The following is a 22,543-nucleotide window of genomic DNA, read 5'->3' as shown; positions in this document are numbered from 1 at the left end:
GATGAGGGGAGACTTAATAGAGGTGTATAAAATTATGAAAGGCATAGATAGGGTGAACGGTGGGAAGCTTTTCCCCGGGTCGGTGGTGACGTTCACGAGGGGTCATAGGTTCAAGGTGAAGGGGGGGAGGTTTAACACAGATATCAGAAGGACATATTTCACACAGAGGGTCGTGGGGGCCTGGAATGTGTTGCCGGGCAAGGTGGTGGAGGCGGACACACTGGGAACGTTTAAGACTTATCTAGACAGCTATATGAACGGAGTGGGAATGGAGGGATACAAAAGAGTGGTCTAGTCTGGACCAGGGAGCGGCGCGGGCTAATTGTTCCTTGTTTCTCATTTCAAGGCTTCATTCTATGATCATCTTGCTGGTGCCAGTACAGAGCGAGACTGCGGATAGTTGGGAACCTGTCTCGGGGGCAGGGAATTCATATGGTGTACGTGGAAGTGGAAATGACTAGGGTTGGGAAGCATTTCCCGATCAGGGCCATTGTGATCTCCTGGACTCGTTTCGATCGCCTCAGGGGGTCGGAGAGGAATTTCCCAGATTTTTTTCCCCATATTGGCCCTGGGGTTTTTCACTCTGGGTTTTCGCCTCTCCCTGGAGATCACATGGTCTGGAATGGGGGGGTGGGGGTGAGTTAATAGGTTGTAATGAACAAAGCATCGTAGCTGTGAGGGACAGCTCGGTGGATAGGATATTAGGATGTAGATAGGCGGGAAAATTGGGCGGGGATCCTGGATTCAGGATTCAATCCTGGACCGGGGAGCGGCGCGGGCTTGGAGGGCCGAAGGGCCTGTTCCTGTGCTGTATTGTTCTTTGTTCTTTGTATGTGACAATAATAAATGAAAGCAAATCAAATCAAAGGCCAGCAAGGTGCATGTCAGAGAAGGTTGCCTTGAGATCATAAAGATATGAATCAGGGCTTGGTAGTGGAAAGGCAGACATGTGTGTTAAGGAAAAGAAAGAAAGTGGTCGCAGCGATAGAGGAAATTTGGGTGAGCTCAATGCAACAAAGCTCCATAGCTCTGCACCCGATCAAAAGTGGCAGTCAGGAAGGTCGGTGGAGTTGAGACTGGGGGTGAGTAACTACTATTCAAGTGGTAAAAACTATGTATACCATCTGCATGTGTCGTTTGCATTGATGCTACATGGTGAGGCAGAATGAAGTATAATTTGTGCTCAATATTAAAGTTTTAAGCACTTTGCCACTCAATCATTTAAAATGCCCCACACCCTGTGATGCTCAGTAACTACAAGTGCCGGTAAGTACAGCGACCCTCATTGATGGTTAGAGTGATTAATCTCTGGTGCAGTTGCCACTCCTTAACTACCTTTTGCTACCTCCACCAGTACTGAACCTGTAAATGTAAACTTGCTGAATGAAAATGCTTTATTACCACGTTTATCTGTTTCACAGTGGAATTAACTCTAATGCAGCAGTCAAGCTACTATTTCAGAACGCTCGTTAGTAAGGCCATAAACAGGAAGTTTCAAAACAAAACATCAATTTCACTCCCTTCAGGCAGAAAACAAGAAGTAGCAGAGAACAAAAATTCAGACAGGTTCATTATGCCTCCCGCTTCCTCCTAGTTTTACCACCCATTTGCCATTGGGGCTGGTAATGATCCAGCAGGGAAAGCATTTGGGAACCAACATAACCATTCAAAGAACTTACAAACTCAACTTCTAGGTAAATAATCTAGGGAATGAGAAATGTTTCAGAGTCAAGTGATCTAGGCTTTCGAGTGGTTTTTAATGAAAGTGAAATCGGAATATACGTCCCATCATAGCAACATGTGTCTGGTGTAAAATTGACTGATTATCCAGTTTCTTTGATGAGCCAACAGTGCTAGGGAGAGCCCTTTTCAAATCTGCAGACTCATAAAATTAAACAGAAGTAATGAACGAGTAAGAAATAAAAGCATAACGAGAACTTCCGTCCGGATTTCCAGCACTCGAAATGGCCCAGGTGCTTCTACTTGGATTCTCTGCTCCAGGCATGACAGTCATTAAGCACCAATAATAACTGACTAGTGTACTGAAGGAAACAAAATCTCGACTTTGCATGTTAATGAAAGCATTCAGCTCAGCCCCAGTCACAGCGCACTCCAGTTTATCTTTGCAGAACATAACGGAAAATGAGACACATCTGACAGGAGTGAGTGTGCCTTCACTGATAAGTTATAATTCACTCGGGGGAACGAAAATACAAATGGTTCAACATTGTGGGCTGTATTCGCGAACATGTTTAATTCTGAACTCAGCGGTGATTAATGAATAGAAGATGAGGTTGATCTTCTTTCATATGCATGGAAGACCTCAGCACAGTGGAGGTCACCAAAGCAACATCCTGCTACTTGTTCTGTCATTTAAAATGGAACTTGTTCTACAATTATCACGGTTATTTCCAATGCATGATAGTCCGCGTCACTTCAGTGGGAAAAAAAATTGTCCAATGAAAAATAGGGCAATGTGTGCGGTGCCACACTGACCTTTCACCTCTGCGACCTGGGTTCAAATTCAGCCCAGACTGACACACTGAACGTCTCTGTCTGCTGCTTGAAAGTGTCCAAAGTGACATGAGTTTGGGTGGTCTCAGTCAAGCTCTTATTGGATATGGAGGCCAAAGCTTTATCTGACAACATCACTTATGAGGCCACAGTATGATTGTGTGCGTTCTTCCTCTGAAGAAAGTGCAGGCTGAGGTAAATTGTCGCTGTGGAGCATACGGGACCTTTATTCTGTCACATCTAATCCAGGAATATTTGATGGACACTATCGGGGGAGGGGAGGGGGGGAATTTTCCTGTCCCACCCGGTATAGTAGCGGGCGGGACAGGACCATGCAAAGGTCCATTTAGCTCGGGCGGGATTTTCTGGTTTTGGGGCGAGCGGACGGAAAATCAGGCTCTATGTGGTTGAAATAATTGGGAAGGGGGTGAGGAGGGGGTGGTTTCAAGTAACTGGCATTGGTATCAATGAAAAGGAAAATCGTCTAGTATCTATTAATGGGCGCTGGTCCCATAACACTGGCTTTATGCTCCAACAGTAAGTTGAAAAGTACCTCCACATCTCATCATGATTTTCTCGATCTGAGCTTTTATACAAAGTGTTCCATAAATTATTTTTAAAGGGAATGGCCTCAAGCCTATAATAACCTTGTTTACATTGCAAACTTTATTTTAAAACAGCTTTTATGACAATTTGTTTTCTCTTCTCTGTTATCAAATCTAGAAAATTCCAATCTGTGATTTTAGAATGGAATATATTTCAGAACCATAGTGAGGACATCCCCTTTGAGACCTACCTCCAGTAAAATAAGAAGTCCATTCTTTTGGATTGCTATACCATTTTATTTGGAATGGTGAGCAGAGGAAATCATTGCTGAAGCATTATAATGATATTAATCAAGGTCCACACTGACATCTCACCAAAGTAACCAACTGATGGCCTCTAAGCCCATATTTGGGCACCAAAAATGCCACTGACTGCACGAATGGTTGTAGAAGAAGGAGCTGGTGGGCATGCCACTAAACTTTTTTCTAACCACAGGAATGTTCTTCCTCAGCCCCAGAGGGCACCGAGATGGCCTACACAGAGAAAGAAGATGAGGACGAAGTACCGAGGGGTCAAGTACAATGTTCATCCAGTCCGCAAGAACTGATTCAGAGTAGCTGCAACCACTGAACAACGCAACCGCTGAACCGACCAACATGAAGCAATGGAAGAAAAGAATCAAAGCATACCTGGATGCCAGTCCAACATCCAAGACAATAGCAAGAACCAGAAGCAACAGAGCCCACCATTCTTCCAACAGAATGGCAAACAAGATATGGGCTGGAATTCTCTGACCTTACTGAAGCTGGGATTCCCCAGTCCCAGCTGCTGTGAATGGGGATTTAGCTGAGGGCCAAATTCTCCATTCTGTCTGGCAGCGATGGTGGGGCATGTGAGACCAGAGAATTCTGGCCCTGGAATGGTTATAAGGCTTCCAGACATGAACCTGTAGTTTCAAGGACTTGTAGGGGGGGGAGATGAGGCACTGATCGTATTATAGTAATGATAACAACAGTGTAAATGTTTGAGGCTGATAATGTAAGGCACAAAGTAAACTAATGTAACTTTATATACATTGGATAAAGACTTGGGGAGGTGTAGAAAAAGGATCTGGCACATACAGGGTTAATGTGCGAATGAGTACAGTACCATCCACACAGTGATGTCAGAAGCAACATGACCCAGACCTTGGGCCAGTGTGGTGTTGAGCAGAGATGTGTAAAGACCTCTGGACATAGAGACAGATTCTTGTCTGTACCCTTCGCTGTACATATGCATACAACTACAAGTAGTTAATAAGGACTTGCTGTTAAAGAAGTCTTTGTGGTCTTCAGTAGGTTAAGAGACGGTGTTCTTTAACCAACACCCTCCCAACAGTGGTCTGGAAACACTTTATGAACGTAATTCTCCAGCCATTCATGCCCCGCCACTGCTGCCAGCGAGAACGGAAAATCTGGCACTCAGCCAAATCACCATTCACTGCAGTGGGATGCGGGAATTCCGGCTGCGAGTGAGGTTGGAGAATCTTAGAATCATAGACTCATTGAATCTACAGTGCAGAAGGAGGCTATTTGGCCCATTGAGCCTGCACCAACAACAATCCCACCCAGGTCCTATCCCTGAAACCCTAATATATTTACCCTCCTAATCCCCATGATACTAAGGGGCAATTTAGCACGGCCAATCCACCTACCCCGCACAGCTTTGGAGTGTGGGAGGAAACCGGAGCACCCGGAGGAAACCCACGCAGACACTGGGAGAACGTGCAAACTCCACATAAACAGTCATCTGAGGCCGGTATTGAACCCGGGCCCCGGCGCAATGAGGCAACTGTGCTAACCACTGTGCCATCGTGCCGCCCATAGCATCTGGCCCTATCTTTCCGTTGCTTGGCATTCTGGGTGGGATTTTACTGCCTCGTTTGCCCCAAACCATAAAATCCCGCCCAAGGTCAACCGATCCTTCCATGGTCCGCCCCTTGCTCACTCCGATTCCCGTGGCAGGCGGGTAAGATTCCGGCCTCTGTGTTTTCTTGACTAAACGTGACAATGAAATGAATACTCTTTAGCTACATTGAAATCAATAAATATTTTTGTTCTATTTTGTGTAGAATCTTTTAGCCTCATTTCTCTTCTGGATCAATCTTAGGTCAGTGATCTTAATATTAGTGCTCAAGGTAAAGTGAAAAGCCAAGACCAAAACAGTCTTAAAAATGGAGGGAAAAGTTATAGACTGGAAATCAGCATTGAGATAAGTTTAGATTTCACGTACTAGCAGTAGATGGGGTCCAAAGTATGCACCCTCTGAATCTAATGATCAAGTCATAAAACCTGGCCAGCTGACATGAGGTATGAGAGTGTCACACCTGCCATTGTAAACCTCTGGCAATCAGGCTCTTTGTAGCCCTGGCAACCAATTCCTTTTTGTGCAAGATTCATGGAACACGTGGGTTTGCTTCCACCATGCAGAGGGCTTGGGTTTTCCTAGAAATATTTTTAAATTGTGAGTAATTTTTTAATGTTAGGAGAGAGTAGGTTTCCCACACTGCAAAATGTTGTAGTGCAGGGAGTCTCATCCCATTGTTCTCCAACCCAACTGAAGTGAGAAGGTCCTGCCAGCAAGGAATCTCGCACTGCTTGTCTTCGGTTTTTGCCCCAATCACCTGAGTGTCCCAAATCTTTGTATTTTCATTCATTGGGGGTTGCTAACTGGCTGCCCACCTTGAGAACAGCAGAAGCAACCACAGGGGCTGGGTGCTGATGTGGGCTGGTAAAAAGGCTCACCTCTGTGTTCTGAGACTTTGTCCTAGTTATGATAAATAGAATAAAACAAAGTCAGTCTTCAACCCTCAAACTCTACCATCCATACAGTCCCCAGACCCCAACTCAAGCCACTTCATGCCCCCCCCACTGCCTCTCACACCCTCCATGCCAACCTATGCCTGTCTACCCTATCAAAGGCCCTTTTAGTGCCAACTCATGCCAACCCATAAATCCCACTCATATGGCCCCCATGCCAACAGTACCAACCCATGACCCATTCAGCACCCTTTGCCCTTATACACTCCATGTCAACACACCCAGCTTTTACCATGGGCTGAGTTCCGAAACCGTGGTGAGATTAAGTAAAATAAAGTTCTAACTATCTTTTACAGACTTTACTATGGGGGGGATCTTACTAAAAAAATTCTAAGTGCCAAACGAGTGCGTAAACGAGAAAGTTTCAGACTTCTTTTTTCGGCGAGAGAAAAATGAAAATGATCACACTTGGAAAAGTGTGATTCTCGCCAGTCGGGGGAGTGGACAGAGTCTATTCATGTTGGGAAACTGGCTGCTGACTGCCAGAGGGCGTTATTGCACATGCGCCAGATCTCGCCCCTCCCAGTCCCCCAGACGTTGCCTCTCCCACACGCCTGATCACAGACCGTCCTCACCGATTTCCTCCCCGGCCAATTGCAGCCCTCATCACCCCTCTTGGCTGATCGCTGGTTCTCAGCCCTGGTCGATTGCTACCCTGGTGATCCCCGATTGCAGAGTGCACAGCTCCCCATGGGCTGCCCCGTCCCTACTCGTAGGCACTGTCCCTTGGCTCTGCCTGGTGCCCAGCGGCAAGTGCCCAAGGGGCACTGCCTACCCCTGCCCCCAACCACCCAGGGCAAAAGAGCCTGGGCAATTATGTCCCAGGCTCACTACTAACATTAAAATGAGAAAACGAAGGGCGTGAGGCTGATTACGCCAGCAATTCAGTGTTGGTATCATCGCGAGAGGCGAGAAACTGGGCATGAGCCTGGTTTTCCACCTCTCTTGCAATCTTACCGGCTCGCCATGCCGATCAACCGGCGTGACGAGCTGATAAGACCGCCCGCTATATTTTCAAAACCACTCCTTGATACAAGGGGAGGGAGGAACTTAAACAATCGCAATCACTGGACAAAAAGTATTAGGAAAGCTAATGAGACTAAGGCTGACACGCCTCCAGTACCTGGTCTGCTTCCTAGGATCTTTAAGGAAGGTAGATGCACTGGTTGTAATTATTCAAAATTCCCTAAATCTGGAACATCCCAGCAGATTTGAAAACCATGAACGTAACATCTCTACTCAAGAAAGGAAGCAGATGTCAGTCTAATATCTGTCACTGGGAAAATGCTGGAATCTATTATTAAATAGGTAATATAGGACATATAGAAAATTATAATACTATCAAACAGAGTCAACATGGCTTTGCGAATGGAAAATCATATTTAACAAATTTATTAGCATTTTTGGGGATTTAACAGGCAAGGTGGATAAAAGGTAACTCGGAGATTTAGTTATTTAGATTTCTAAAATGCAGTGGATAACGTGTCTGCACAAGTTGAGAGTTCATGGTGTTGGGGGTGATATAATAGCAGAGAATTGGCTAGCTAACAGGAAACAGATTCAGGACAAATGTGTAATGTTCAGGTTGCTGAACTGTAACGAGTGGGATGTCACTGATCGGTGCTGGGGCTTCAACTTTTTAAGATCTATGTTAATGACTTGGGTGAAGGAACTGACTGTATTCTAGTCGCATTTGGCAGTAAGAGAAACACAGCCCAGAAAACAAGTTGTGAAGTGGATAGAGTCTGCAAAGAGATATAGACAGGTTATATCTCTGCGCAAAAAAATTGGAAATGGAGGATAATGTGGGAAAATGTGAGATCGTCAACTTTGGCAGGAAGAATAGTAAAGCAGAATGTTATTTAAATGGAGATACTGGGTGTCCTTATACATGAATCACAAGAAGGTACAGCAAGTAATGAGGAAGGGACATTCATGTTGGCCTTTATTGCAAGGGTGGTGAAGTATAAAAATAGAGAAGTCTGACTACAGCTGTATGGGGAATTGTGATACTGCACCTTGAGTATTGCGTACAATTCCGGTCTCCTTAAGGAGGGTTGTAGTTGGATTAGAGGCAGTTCAGATAAAGTTCACTAGGTTGATTCCTGGGCTGAAGGGGTTGTTTCTGAGGAAAACTTGAGCAGGTTGTGCCCACACTCATTGAAGTTTAGAAGAATGAGAGATGATCAGATTGAAACACAAGATTCTGAGGGGGTTTGACAGGTTAGATGCTGAGAGGATGTTTCCCTTTGTGGGGGAATCTAAAACCGGGGGCTCAGTTTAAAAATAAGGGGTTGCACATTTAAGACAGAGATGAGGAGAATTTCTTCTCTCATAGGGTTGTAAGTGCTTGGAATTTTCTTCCACAGAGAGTACTGGGGACTGGGGGTCATTGAATGTATTCAAGGCTGAGTTAGACAGATTTTTGATCAACAGGGAGATAAGGGCGAATGGGGACAAGCTGGAAAATGGAGTTGAGGCCACAATCAAATCAACCGTGATCTTATTGAATGGTGGGACAGACTCAGTGGGCTGAATGGGGCCTACTTATATTTTTTATAATCTTATACTCTAAGGTTCCAACTAGCAGTCTCACTGGATATGAAAATGTTTGATTAGTTCCATTCATGCAGTGCCATGGTTTAGCAGTGGTCTCAGGTCACCATGTGGCAGAGATGGAAATGATGCTTTCAGAACATTTGTTAAATCATTATGCAGTGTGGCATTGTTTATTTAATTTTTAACTGAAATATTATAACCTGCGCTTCAAAAATATTACACGCACAATCCAGCAGATGAGTATGCAAATGTCGGAAAAAGTCAGTGGAATAGCACTCCAATCATGTGAATACAACAGCGAAACACCAGCAGATACTGATTGCAGCATGCTGGCACAGTGGTTAGCACTGCTGTCTCGCAGCGCCCGGGATCCAGGTTCAATTCCGGCTTTAGGTCACTGTCTATGAGGAGTTTGTACATTCTCCCCTTTTCTGCATGGGTTTCTTCCAGGTGCTCTGGTTTCCTCCCACAGTCCAAAGATGTGCAGGTTAGGTAGATTGGCCACGCTAAATTGACCCTTACCCCCTGATTCCGGGGGCGGGCGAGGCTTGGGGAATGGCATTCTCTGTTGGCCCCGGGCGGGATCAGTGACATGCCAGTAAAATTCTGCCCTTTGTGTCCCAAGGTGTATAGGTTAGAGGAATTAGCCGGTAAATATGTGGGGATAGGATATGGGTAAGATGCTGTTGGAGAGTCAGTGGAGACTCAATGGGCTGAATTGCCTCCTTCTGCACTGTAGGGATTCTATGATGCATTTATGCTGCCCATGATTAAGAATTATTACACGCTCATTACAGAAAGGAGCCTGCAGCTGGATAGGGTGCAGATCTTTCCAGAGGTGTCAGGGTTCCCTCGAGTGCAAGGCAACAGGGGCCACGTACATATCCAAACTTTTCGTATGAACCCCCAGGACCCCTCGCAAAGGGAAAAGATTTGTACTTTGACCACAGAAATATCACAAACCACATCCATGAAGCAGACATGATGTCTTCAAAAAGTGGTTCTCTAAACTACCTGCACTGCTTGAAGGATTCTGAACACGGTGTAGAGAGATCTTCCGAAAACAAAGCTATCCTTTGCAATCCATGGCTGCTGGTCCCGCTGAGGAACCTTTTGACAGCAAAGGAATGCCTTGGTCTGGTCTCCACAGTATTTAATCATAGAATCCTACAGTGCAGAAAGAGGCCATTCGGCCCATCGAGTCTGCACCAACCACAATCCCACCCAGACCCTATCCCCATATCTATCCACTAATCCCTCTAACCTATGCATCCCGGGACACTAAGGGGCAATTTAGAATGGCCAATCAACCTAGCCCACACATCTTTGGACTATGGGAGGAAACCGGAGCACCCGGAGTAAACCCACGCAGACACAGGGAGAATGTGCAAACTCCACACAGACAGTGACCCGAGCCGGGATTCGAACCCAGGTCCCTGGAGCTGTGAAGCAGCAGTGCTAACCACTGTGCTACCGTGCTGCCCCACTAGTATCTGCTAACTCAGCTGGCCAGCCTCATGAAAAATATGTGACACAACTCAGCTCCCAAGTGACATGGTTGCACGTTACAAGATATGTGTAAAATGTGAGCAGAATACATACTTTTGATTGGTTTCTGACAGCAGCACACCTTTTCCTATTTACAGCAATCTGGATTAACACACTAGCTGCAATCTTAGTGCCGTTCACACCGGTGGGATTATCCCATCTCACCACAGTGAACGGAGATTTGGCTGGCCGTCAAATTCTCCGACCTTGCTGCAGTGGGAGCGTGGCGTGAAAGGCCGGTAAGATTGCGCCCAATCATAGAAACCTTACAGTGCAGAAGGAGGCCATTCAGCCCATCGAGTCTACACTGACAACAATCCCACCCCAGGCCCTATCCCCACAACCCCACACATTTACCCCTCTAACCTACACATCCCGGGACACGAAGGGGTAATTTTGCATGGCTAATCAACCTAACCCACACATCTTTGCATCAACATTTTTGTTCAACCACTTCCCTCCATTTAGTTGGCTTTTGGCCCAAAATGGAGATGCCCTCCTTCAGCGCAGCTTATGTTGCAGGGCACCCAAGCTGCAAGCATCATTTCATACCATTGTGCCGCTTTGAAGTATTGGTTGGCTTCTCTGTCACTGTCACATCTTCCCACTTTATGGTGAACTGCAATCCTAAACAACAATCACTTGCATTCTGCACAGTGAAGGAAAAGGCTTTATGAGAATCAATGGATGCCAAGTGGGCACACTGGAAGTGCAACCAAAGTTTGATCAGTTAGGTGGATTTTAAGGAAGAAACTTAAGGAGGATATTGTGCTTGAGAGATTTAAGGAAGGAATTTCAGAGAGTGGGATCGATGAAGAGCTGCTTCCTCAATGGATCTAATTAGGAAGAGAGATTCCCAACACAAAATCTCGTTGGGGCTTACCCACTGTACTAACTTCAGCCTTTGCTTCTTTAATGACAATTAAATGACATTTATGCAATTCTACTGACCCAATGACTGGTGGAAATAGTTTATTTTTCCCAATTTGCCTGATAAAAATGCTTAATAGCTTTGATATTCCATTAGCTTCCTCTGTGCTAGTGAACAAAGACACTGATTTCTCTAGGTTCTTATCGCTGGTAACCCTCTTCTGTACCTTTTCCTTTGAAATCCTTCTTCAGGCAGGGCACACAAGACTGGACCCAGTGGATAGAAACAAATACAGAAATTAGGGCAAAGATGGTGAATGTTGGAGGGTGATGGGAAGGGAGTTTACGGCCTTGCTCGATCGAGACCGGGAAATCCTGCCCGAGGTCAACGGACATTTCCGCTAACCGCCCTTGCCTGCTCCGATTCCGTGGCAGACGGGGCGGAAGAATTCCAGCAATGCCTGTGCCTTGGTTATTTTTCGGCTTCCTGGAAGCTGCTATATACGAACATTAGGCCCCTTCATATTCTAATCAACGTCCGGGTACCAATAATACTCGCGCTGGCTTTGGTGGAAGTGTTGCACCCAAACTTCAGCAAAAATTATTCATTTTTTAAACTTGCCTTCCAGGAGAGCTCCTGTCAGCTCCAGATCAAGATTGTTTTAAATGGGCAACCCTTTACTCCGAGATTATGCCCTTTGGTCCTAGACTCTCCCACAAGAGGAAACATCCTCTCAGTATCTCCCTGTCAGCCCTCAGAGAATCCTATATGTCTCAATAAGGTTGCCTCCAATGAATACTGGCTCAACCTGTTCAACCTCTCATAGAATCCCTGCAGTGCAGAAGGAGGCCATTCAGCCCATCGAGTCTGCACCAGCTCTCTGAAAGTGCATCCCACCCAGGTCCATCCCTCTGTCCTATGCGAAAACCCCATGCGTTTACCATGGCTAATCCACCCAACTCTGGATACCAAGGGGCAATTTAGCATGGCCAATCCACCTAACCCGTACATCCTTGGACTGTGGGAGGAAACTGTAGCACCCGCAGGAAACCCACGCAGACACGGGGAGAATGTGCAAATTCCCCACAGACAGTGACCCAAGGCTGGAATTGAATCCGGGTCTAAGGTGCTGTGAGGCAGAAGTGCTAACCACTGTGCCACCATGCTGCCCCATAAGAAAATTTCCTCGTAAGAAAATCTCTCCACACCCGAGATCAATCTGGCAAACCCACAAACTGCCTCCAAAACGGTAATAATCAATTTTTCTAGTTAATGTTTTGTATAGAAACATAGAAACTAGAAGCAGCAGTAGGCCATTCGGCCCTTCGAGCCTGTTCCGCCATTCATTTTGATCATGGCTGAGCATTGAATTCAATATCCTGATCCCCCTTCCCCCATTTCCCTTGATCCCTTTAGCCCCAAGAACCATATCTAAATTCTTCTTGAAATCACACAACATTTTGGCCTCAACTACATTGTGTGGTTGTGAATTCCACACACTCACTACCCTCTGGGTGAAGAAATTTCTCCTCACCTCAGTTCTAAATGGTTTACCCCTTATCCTCAAACTATGACCCCTAGTTCTGGACTCCCCCACCATTGGGAACATTCTTTCTGAATCTACCCTGTTTAGTCTACCCTAACCGACATAGTCTCTCCTCATATGACAGACCTGCCATCCTGGGGATCAGCCTGGTAAACCTTCGCTGCACTCCCTCTATCGCAAGGACATCCTTCCTCAGTTAAGGACACCAAAACTGCACACAATTCTCCAGCTCCTCACCAATGCCCTATACTTCCGGTTAGCCATTACTTCTATATTTCTGTATTTTGTGCCTCTATTTGTAAAACTTTGAATCCTCATTTGCCTTTTTTTTAACAGCTTCATAAACATGTCTTCCCATGTTTAAAGATTTATGTACTTGAACCATTAAGTCCTTCCTTTTAAAAGTTAACCTATAATGTACATTCCTGAAGCCATATTTCCAAAGGTGAAAAGTTCAGCAACGCAACTGAGACCAGTCGACTGTATGTTCTGAAACCGAGTAAAATATTCTGTCAGGGTCTCTATATGAAAACAACCATCTAAAATGCAAAAGGAAATTATTCTATTTTCAGCTGATTGCAAATTCCACTGGATTACGTGTTGCTCAGTATTTTAGTACAACGGGAGGCCATTTAAGCAGGGCATGCAATTTTTTAATATCATTTTTTAAATTCATTCATGGGATGTGGGAATCGGTGGCTGGGCCAGCATTTATTGCCCATCCCTAATTGCCCTGCATTTAAGCGTCAGCCGCATTGGGTGGGTGGGATTTTCTTCTTCCCCTCTTCGCGGCATGTTTTGTGGTGGTGAAGGCAGTCCACCATTGGCTGGCCACAGGATCTTACAGCCCCGCCGCTGTCACTGGTGTTTCACGATGTTCGTACCCTCCACCACCAGACAACCCATGGTGAGGGATCGCCGTTGGCTGGACCTGCCATCGACGGAAGATCCTGCTGGTGGGAATGGCCTGAAAATTCCGCTCGTCACTTGACTTTAATTTCCATTTTAACGCATTGGTTTCCGGGAACTTCTAGCCGGCGACATGAACTCAGAACTATTTCTGCAATACAATCATGTCGATTGAAAGCAATTTAAACAAAGAGTGAAGTATTTCACACGCGAATAATTCCACATACACATCCTGCGGGAACTAACTCACTTGTACGAGCAGATTTTGTTTCCAGCCTTCCTTGATTCACAGAATTTGCATAACTCCTTTAGTCAGCTGCTAAGATGAGCACTTCAAATTCTCATCCCTGGGTTCTTTGATTTTCCATTCCAAATTCTTCTTACAGGCAGGCATCGGCTAGACCTAATGCATTAACTACTCTAAGTAATGCTCCCAGGATTCCCCAGACAGCACTGCCTTGTACGACCTCCTCCCAGCTATTTTCTCCTCTGCTTTCAGCCACTTCCCTCATATGACTTTGTGTTAAAATCTTGCATTCAATTCTGGTCGCCACATGACAGGAAGGATGTGGAGGCTGTGGAGAGGGTGCAGAAGAGGTTCACCAGGATACTACCTGGATTAGAGGGTCTGAGCTATAAGGAGAGTCTGGACAAATGAGGGTTTTTTTCTCTGGAGCGGTGGAGGCTGAGGGGAGACCTGATAGAAGTCTATAAAATTATGAGAGGCCTAGATAGAGTTGACAGTCAGAATCCTTTTCCCAGAGCTGAAATGTCTAACACTAGGGGACATGCATTGTTTCTATATTCAAGAGGTGGCAAGATGTAACTCTTGGAGTGAACGGGATCAAAGGTTATGGAGAAAAAGCAGGATTAGGCTGTTGAGTTGGATGATCAGCCATGATCGTGATGAATGGCGGAGCAGGCTTGAAGGGCCGAATGGCCTCCTAGAACCATAGAACCATAGAAAATTACAGCTCAGAAACAGGCCTTTTGGCCCTTCTTGTCTGTGCCGAACCATTTTATGCCTAGTCCCACTGACCTGCACTTGGACCATATCCCTCCACACCCCTCTCCTCCATGAACCCGTCCAAGTTTTTCTTAAATGTTAAAAGTGACCCCGCATTTACCACTTTATCCGGCAGCTCATTCCACACTCCCACCACTCTCTGCGTGAAGAAGCCCCCCCTAATATTCCCTTTAAACTTTTCTCCTTTCACCCTTAACCCATACCCTCTGGTTTTTTTCTCCCCTAGCCTCAGCGGAAAAAGCCTGCTTGCATTCACTCTATCTATACCCATCAAAATCTTATACACCTCTATCAAATCTCCCCTCAATCTTCTACGCTCCAGGGAATAAAGTCCCAACCTATTCAATCTCTCTCTGTAACTCAGCTTCTCAAGTCCCGGCAACATCCTTGTGAACCTTCTCTGCACTCTTTCAATCTTATTTACATCCTTCCTGTAACTAGGTGACCAAAACTGTACACAATACTCCAAATTCGGCCTCACCAATGCCTTATATAACCTTACCATAACACTCCAACTTTTATACTCGATACTCCGATTTATAAAGGCCAATGTACCAAAGGCACTCTTTACGACTCCTCCTGCTCCTAACTTCTATGTTTCTATGTTTAAGTGAGAAGGGGAAAGTTCAAACGAGATGTTAAGAGCAAGTTCTTTACACGTTGAGTGATAGGTGTCTGTTACATGCTGCCAGAGGTGGTGGTACAGGCAGATACGATAGGGGTGTTTAAGGGGCTTTTAGATAAGCACATGAATATGCAAGGAACAGAGCAATTATGGCCAAGGGCAGGCAGAAGGGATGAGTTTAATTTGGTGTCTTGTTCGGCACAACATCGTGGGCCGAAGGACCTGTTCCTGTGCTGCAATATTCAATGTTCTAATTTCTAAATGGGACCTTGCATCGCTTTCAGGATGTCCCAAAGTGCCTCACAGCCAATGATTCACAGTTGTTTTGAAGGATGGTCACTGTTGTAATATAGGGAAACACAGCAGGAAATTTACAAAAAGCAAGCTGCAGTGATCAGCAATTAAATAAACAACCAGATAATCCCATGTTTCTGTGATATTGCTTCAGGGATATATATTGGCCAGAGCAGCAAGAGAATTCTTTCCAAGTAGTGCCTTGGGGTTTTTTGCTTCCACCTGAGAGGGAAGCTTTACAAGCCAAATGGAAGACTGCACCTGCGGCAGTGCAGCACTCCCTCAGCATTGCAATGAACTGTCTGGATTTATGTGCTTAAGTCCTGGAATGGGATAAAAGGCAAGATTGCCACCAGCACTGGCCTTGAAAATCTTCAGGTTTTGATCTTGTGGACATGGGAATCGCACTGTGTCTCCCCTCCAGTACTGGCATTGCCAGAGTTCGTGGCATCTACATGATGGCATGTCATGGCACGGAGTTCCACTACAGGCTCCTCTTTGGTTTCTGCTTGCCCCACACCAATGGGAAGAATGCCTTTGGTACTTCCAAACTGCCCTTTCATGTTCAGGCCAGCAACTTTCCTCTCAGTCCCCTGAGCAAGATGGCCGATCATCACATATGCCCACATGGACACCAGAATACCAACTTCTCAATCAGCATGCTGGCTACCACCTCCACACTGGATCCTACTCCAGCCTGCGGAGTGGAAACACCTAGCTGGTTATTTGCTTTGTGAATGTGGAGGGAAGACCGATTCCTCGTGAAACCTTGTAGAAACAGAAGAAACTTGGCATCATTAAGTCTGTAATGAGTCATCCAGCTTTTCTCTGGGAATAAAAACAATCATTGTTGACATTGTGCATTCATGAATTTGGAGATCTCTGAAAATGTAAAAGCTGGGGAAGCGACATGCCCACGTCGCTAGCCTTAGTGCTCAGTGACTATCATTGCTTTTCCTATCAATGGTTAATGCTTGTTGTATGAGGACATTTACACCAATCATTTGAGTGTAAATGCGCCATTAAAATTTCAGTGCAGAGTCAAAATCGGAGTGGTCCTGATTGCATGGTCTCCTGTGGCAGTGATCTAGAGGGGAAACAAGGTTGTCTCAATTCCAGCCGCACGTAAGGAACTGCCAACTCAGAATCCAATACACTTCTTGACCATGGAATATCATGTTGTTCACCTCAATCATGGATTATACTTCCTTCTGGCACATGTCGAGTTGGTAAATAAACATACTGCCAGGATACTGTGCTGGGGCATTCTGACTTCCATTTTCAGAGCAATACTGTGTGCACAAGACGGTATGTCATACATATGTGCATGCAAATTTGCAGCGGTTCTTCCTGTTTTGGAGAAACCCAGAGAAACTAGTGCTTGCAGCTTGTATATCCTAGTCTGTGCAGTCAAGGTAATGTTAGTCAGTGTAGCTGAATTATCTGGACAGATGCCAAACAACACCATTAGTCGCTGTACTACATTGGCAAGACATTTCAACTCTATGCTCTATCCTATTGTTGGGGACATATTATTGCAGACATTTTCATTCATAGTTTGGATTATCTATTTTCAGTGTAGAAATTATATGGAAGGGAATGCTCTCAATCACAATTATATCACAGCAACCAATAACAAGTGAATGAGCTATCACAGCTGTACTGATTATTCAATTAAAATGCTAATCAACAGAAGATTAAATAGTGGATTAATCATCTTCTCTCCGAATCAGTCGCACATTTGATCTGGTATTGTTCATTGTAAGATGGCTGACATCAGTAGAACAGGAAGATATGCTCTGCAATGCACTTTTAATGTATTGTGTATTAGCTGGGCTAATTGACTGCAAATATACCACACATAAATCATTGCTCCAAATATTTTGTTAATCTTTCAATAATGCAAATCACCCAATGGTTTAGCAAGATCAGTCATTACATAGCTGAGCAATGCTTATCAATAAAGACTCAAACATTGGACTGTGCTGCATTAAGTTGCTTTCAGCTTGGATCAATACTCTCTATAAGTTGCATCACTATGCAACATACCAAGAGTGCCTGGGCAGGCTGCACATACGTGTGCCCATTTAAGGAGCCACGCAGAAATGCTTTTTTTTTACTTCATTCGTGGGATGTGAGGATTGCTGGCTAGACCAGCATTTATTGTCCATCCCTAGTTACCTTTGAGAAGATGGTGGTGCGCTGCCTTCTTGAACCACTGCTGCCCGTGTGCAAGAACACCCACAATGCTGTTAAGGACGGCGTTCAGGAATTTTAATCCAACAACAGTGAAGGAATGGTGATATATTTCCAAATCAGGATGGTGTGGCTTGGTGGGGAACTTCCAAGTGGTGGTGTTCTAACGTATCTGCTGCCCTTGTCCTTCTAGATGGTAGTGTTCATGGGTTTGGAAAGCACTGTCTGAGAAGCCTTGATAGGTTCCTGCAGTGAATCCTGTAGATGGTACACACTTCTGCTGACTTGTGTCAGTGTTGGAGGGAATGAACGTTTGGGAATGGGTTGCTTTTTTTTGGATGGTATCAATTTTTTGAGTGTTGTCGGAGCTGCAGTCACCCAGGCAAGTGAAGAGTATTCTATCACACTCCTGACTTGTGCCTTGTAGATTGTAGACAAGCTTTGAAGGGTCAGGAGGTGAGTTACTCGCCGCATGATTCCTAGTTTATAAAGAGGCTGTGCATTTTAACAAATTGCTAGTGCACTCGAAAAATAATTAGAGGCTATGTTGCTGAGGATGGTAGTGGTGCAATTGGCCTCACTACCCCTATCACAGAAACCCCACAGTGCAGAAAGAGGCCATTTGGCCCATCGAGTCTGCACCAACCACAATCCCACCCAGGCCCTACCCTCATATCCCTACACATTTACCCGCTAATCCCTCTAACCTACGCATCTCAGGACACTAAGGGGCAATTTTAGCATAGCCAATCAACCTAACCCTCACATCTTTGGACTGAGTCAAGAAGGGTAAGTTCACTAGATCTTTTGATTTGGGACCTCTGTTAATTTGTTGGACTATATTGTGGATGAACGCTTACTGACAAGACTCAAAAATTAATACTCTCCAATTGTGTAAGGTACCAGACGGCAAATTGCAGCTGCGCAATTATCCCAGCAAGGAACTAATGCCTTCAAAACAGAAGGCAGGTGAAAAGATTGACAAAGGGGGGAAACTGCCCCATTTCCACTGATGACTCCGTGACCACTCCCCTGCAAGAAGTGTTTAAATGTGGGCATCTACTTACATTTACACTTACATTGCATTTATATAGTACCTTTAATGTAATGAAACATCCCAAAGCACTTCACCAGAGCATTATAATCCAAAATAAGACACTGAGTCACGGAAGGAGATATTAAGTTGGGTGACCAAATGCTTGGTCACAGAAGTAAGTTTTAAGGAGTGTCATGAAGAAGGAAAGTGAGGTGGAGAGATGGAGAGATATAAGGAGGGACTTGCACTTCGGGATTGATCAATAGAAGACACAGCCATTAATGGTGCAGCAATTAAAATTGGAGATGCTCAAGGGGCCAGAATTAGATGATTCTGAATCTGAAAGGGTTATGGGCTTGGAGGTGATTACAGAGGTAGGGTGGTGCAGGAAGGAAATTGGGGATTTTGAAACAAGGTATAAGAATTTTAAAATCGACATGCTGTCGGACCAATAACAAATGTAGGTCATTAAGCAATGGGGTGAAAAGGGAATGGGACTTGGTGCCAGTTAAGACTAAGGCAGGATCAGTCAAAACTCATCCCATATGTAACGGCTTGGGTGAAGTAAAAGAGGGTATCTGTAATAATTCTTGCTTGTCCCTATTCACTAGTTAGGCAAATAACAACTGCAACATTTATTACAATATGGAATAAAATCCCAGTAAGGAACCACTACCTTCAGAGGAGCTGAAGGGAGAATATTGGTGAGAAAAAAAAGCTCTTTGTATAAGTTTTAGAATATTAATTTCTTGAAATATTGGTTGGCAGAAGTGGGATTGGTGGATACTGGAGTTTGCTGATTCCTGAATGTACATTAAAAAATGCTTTGACAATTTCCTCGGGTGGACATTTCTTGTAAAATTGTAAGTGCGTCCGTAAAGGATTTTATGATTCTGGAAAAGTATTGGTGAGAGGAAAACCTTAGGGAATGCATTCCTGCCATTAACACTCTTAACAACTAGAACAACTCTTTCCCCGAGTGACTGACCTTACAGATTCAGGCGATGGCCTGGGTGGCAGTTATGGAAACCCACCTGTTCCGAATAATTTTTGACAAGAACTCAGGCGGGGTTCTCCGATCTCATCCGTACCCGCTCTGTTGTCAGTGAGAATGGAGAATTTGGCGCTCGGCCAGAATTCCATTCACTGCAGCGGCAGTGGGGAATCCCAGCCGCGGATGAAGTCGGGGCTTTTCGGCGCTCATCTTTATATAAATGCGCTTCACATCAAAGTGTCTCAAAGTGGTACACACAGTGGCTGGAATCTTACCACCTCGCCCGCCACGGGAATCGGAACGGGCAGGGGAGCAGACAATGGGAAGGTCCGTTGACATCGAGCGGGATTTGATTTTATGGTTTCGGGACGAGCAAGGCTGTAAAATCCCACCCTGGTGACTCACGAGACTGGAGAATTAAAAGTGGAAATCCATTTTCAGGAGATATTGTGCACCACTGTTTTTCTTCCATCACCCTAGTTTTGGCTAACCGAAATATGATAGTAATCAAAGGTCAGTAACAGGAGTATGCAAATTAAGAGTTCATCAAGTTGACATTTGCTGTGAAAAGTGGACGTTTCTCACAATAGATGGCACTTTGGGCAGCACACTTTGGCAGAGAGGTTTCCTCCCACTGACACATCACATTAAAAACAAATAAGCAAGTACAAGGCAAACGTGGCTTTAAATTTACAACCATCACCCTTTTCACCTACTTTGGTTTGATTTGATTTATTATTGTCACTTGTATTGGTGTACAGTGAAAAGTATTGTTTCTTGTGTGCTATACAGACAAAGCATATTGTTCATAGAGTACGTGGGGAAACAGGAAAGAAGAGGGTGCAGAATGTAGTGTCACATACAGCGGTGTACTGTACTGACAACTGTTTAAAAAAAGGGAGGGATAATCTCTTATTGAGTCAGTTTACTTGATTTTAAGATCATTTTCTTACCTCCTGTAAGGAATTATTGCAAGGATGGAGTAAAGTGATTCGAAAAGAGTCCACTGTACCCGACTCTTTTCCACTCAGCAGGTCTCATACTTATACAGCTGGATAAGGGTTAAATATAATTTAAACATTGCTGCTTCCTGATAGCCCAAGTTTCAAAGCCCACCCCCCCCCAGGAAGCGGTGATCTCTTGCTGTTTCATTTGGAATTCATGGCACTGTCTGGAAATCGACAAAGGACCTCATTGGAAACTGGGTTTGCAGCACAGGTTTAAAAGCTGCACTCCAGAGTTTTTAAATCAATTTCTAACTGTGAGAGGGCTTCGGTAAGCAAAACAAGAAGATATTTATGTAAAATATTGGGCAGAAAATTGGACTATTCAGGGCAGCAGAAAAGGGATTGAGTCTCTTTAAACGGGTTATGGTTCCATTTGTCATTGCGGTGAAGCAGATTTGACTACAATGAAACTGAGCCCGGGGATGAATGGAGAGAGACTTGCCTTTCATCGGTACTGGATTTGCAGTGACTGATAGCACTGAACTCCAGTATAGAGGGCCGGTTGATAAACAGTGATTAATTACTGCCTATCCAGTTTATTCCTTTTGAAAGTATATTAAATCCTTCGATAATTATTTGTGAATATATCCAAGGAATGTGGCCAGGCAAAGACGGCTATTTACTGCCTCTCCGGGGAATACAAAACATATGGTAGCGTTTAGACTTGGCAAACTGCAGTACTATGGTTAGGGGAGAGAAAAGATTTGTGGTAAATTAATCAAGTGAGCTCGACAGTCTGCCTTGCTTTGAAATGAAGGCAGTATCCATTAAAGATGATTTGGTACAGCATCAGGAAAAGGAAATAAAAATGAAAAATGAGCTCTTTCTGTCACCTGCTTTCATTTCAATCATTCTGTTTCCCCTTCTCGCACTGCTCTCCTGCAGATTTCTTTATTGCTTTCACTTATTTTCTGACTTGTAAAATTATTTACCTGCATAAAACTCTGGGCCATAGACAGCTCCGACGACTGGATTTAATTTCCACCCTGAAAGGAGAGACAGGTCTGATGTGAAACAGCTTTGCAACAGCAAACTTCATTCATCAGAGCTAACTCCACAGCTTTGCACTCTCGTAGCTAAAAGAGTCACTTCCGTACACAATGGACCGGTAATTACAGCAAGAGTTTTAAATTCGCGCTTGTATTTATTTATTCAAATATATTATTCATGCAGAATCATCCATGTAGCAAGGAAGGTTAGTTTAGCTGGAGAGCCCATTGACAATATACAAGAAGGCAAACAAATACGGCAAAATTACTTGACATAAGACAACATTTGCACAACACGTGGATAAACATATCTCTTTAAGAGAGGGTAAATAACACAAGCATATTTCAGTGCTCAATATATGACCTCTTGGTTGTGCTCTCCAGTTCCTGTCTATTGACATGTTGTCAATCTGACTCAACAGCAGAATCATAAATCCCTCCATCCCCCATTGTAACAGCAGTAAGAATGTGACAAACAACCTTCAGTTAATAAAAAAAATTATAATTTTAATGTCCCAAATACTTAATTCATAGAATCCCTACAGTGCAGAAGGAGGCCATTTGGCCCATCGAGTCTTCACCAACCACAATCCCACCCAGACCCTATCCCTGTAATCCCATGTATTTGCGCTGCTAATCCCCCTGACACTAAAGGGTAATTTAGCATGGCCAATCAACCTAACCCATGCATCTTTGGAGTGTGGGAGGAAACCCACACAGACACGGGGAGCATGTGCGAACTCCACACAGACAGTCACCCAAGGCTGGAATTGAACCGGGTCCCTGGCACTGTGAGGCAGCAGTGCTAACCACTATGCCACCGCGTTGCCTGAGCCATGACTTGATAGCCCCGACTTTGCAATTGAGCTTAATGTTGATACATTGAAAATATTTGACTGGAAAACCCAGGCTGATATTTCAAGATTGTAGGTTGCACAGTGGTTAGCACTGCTGTCTCACAGCACCAGGGACCCGGGTTCGATTCCCGGTTTGGATCACTGCCTGTGTGGAATTTGCATGTTCT

At 44.6% G+C, this 22,543-nt stretch overlaps 1 protein-coding gene across 3 annotated transcripts in view; it reads right to left on the bottom strand.

The window, feature by feature from the left end:
• The window catches only part of rbfox3a (RNA binding fox-1 homolog 3a), a 166,176-nt gene that overhangs the window by 38,674 nt on the left and 104,959 nt on the right, over positions 1–22,543 (bottom strand). For all 3 annotated transcript variants that reach the window (XM_078225539.1, XM_078225540.1, XM_078225541.1), the window contains exon 6: positions 21,463–21,516. In XM_078225539.1, coding sequence (XP_078081665.1) covers positions 21,463–21,516 — 54 coding nt within the window. The remainder of the gene's footprint in view (positions 1–21,462; positions 21,517–22,543) is intronic.

Source organism: Mustelus asterias, chromosome 12 (assembly GCF_964213995.1).
Source record: "Mustelus asterias chromosome 12, sMusAst1.hap1.1, whole genome shotgun sequence".
NCBI lineage: Eukaryota > Metazoa > Chordata > Chondrichthyes > Carcharhiniformes > Triakidae > Mustelus > Mustelus asterias.
This window is presented reverse-complemented; position numbering and strand designations above follow the sequence as displayed.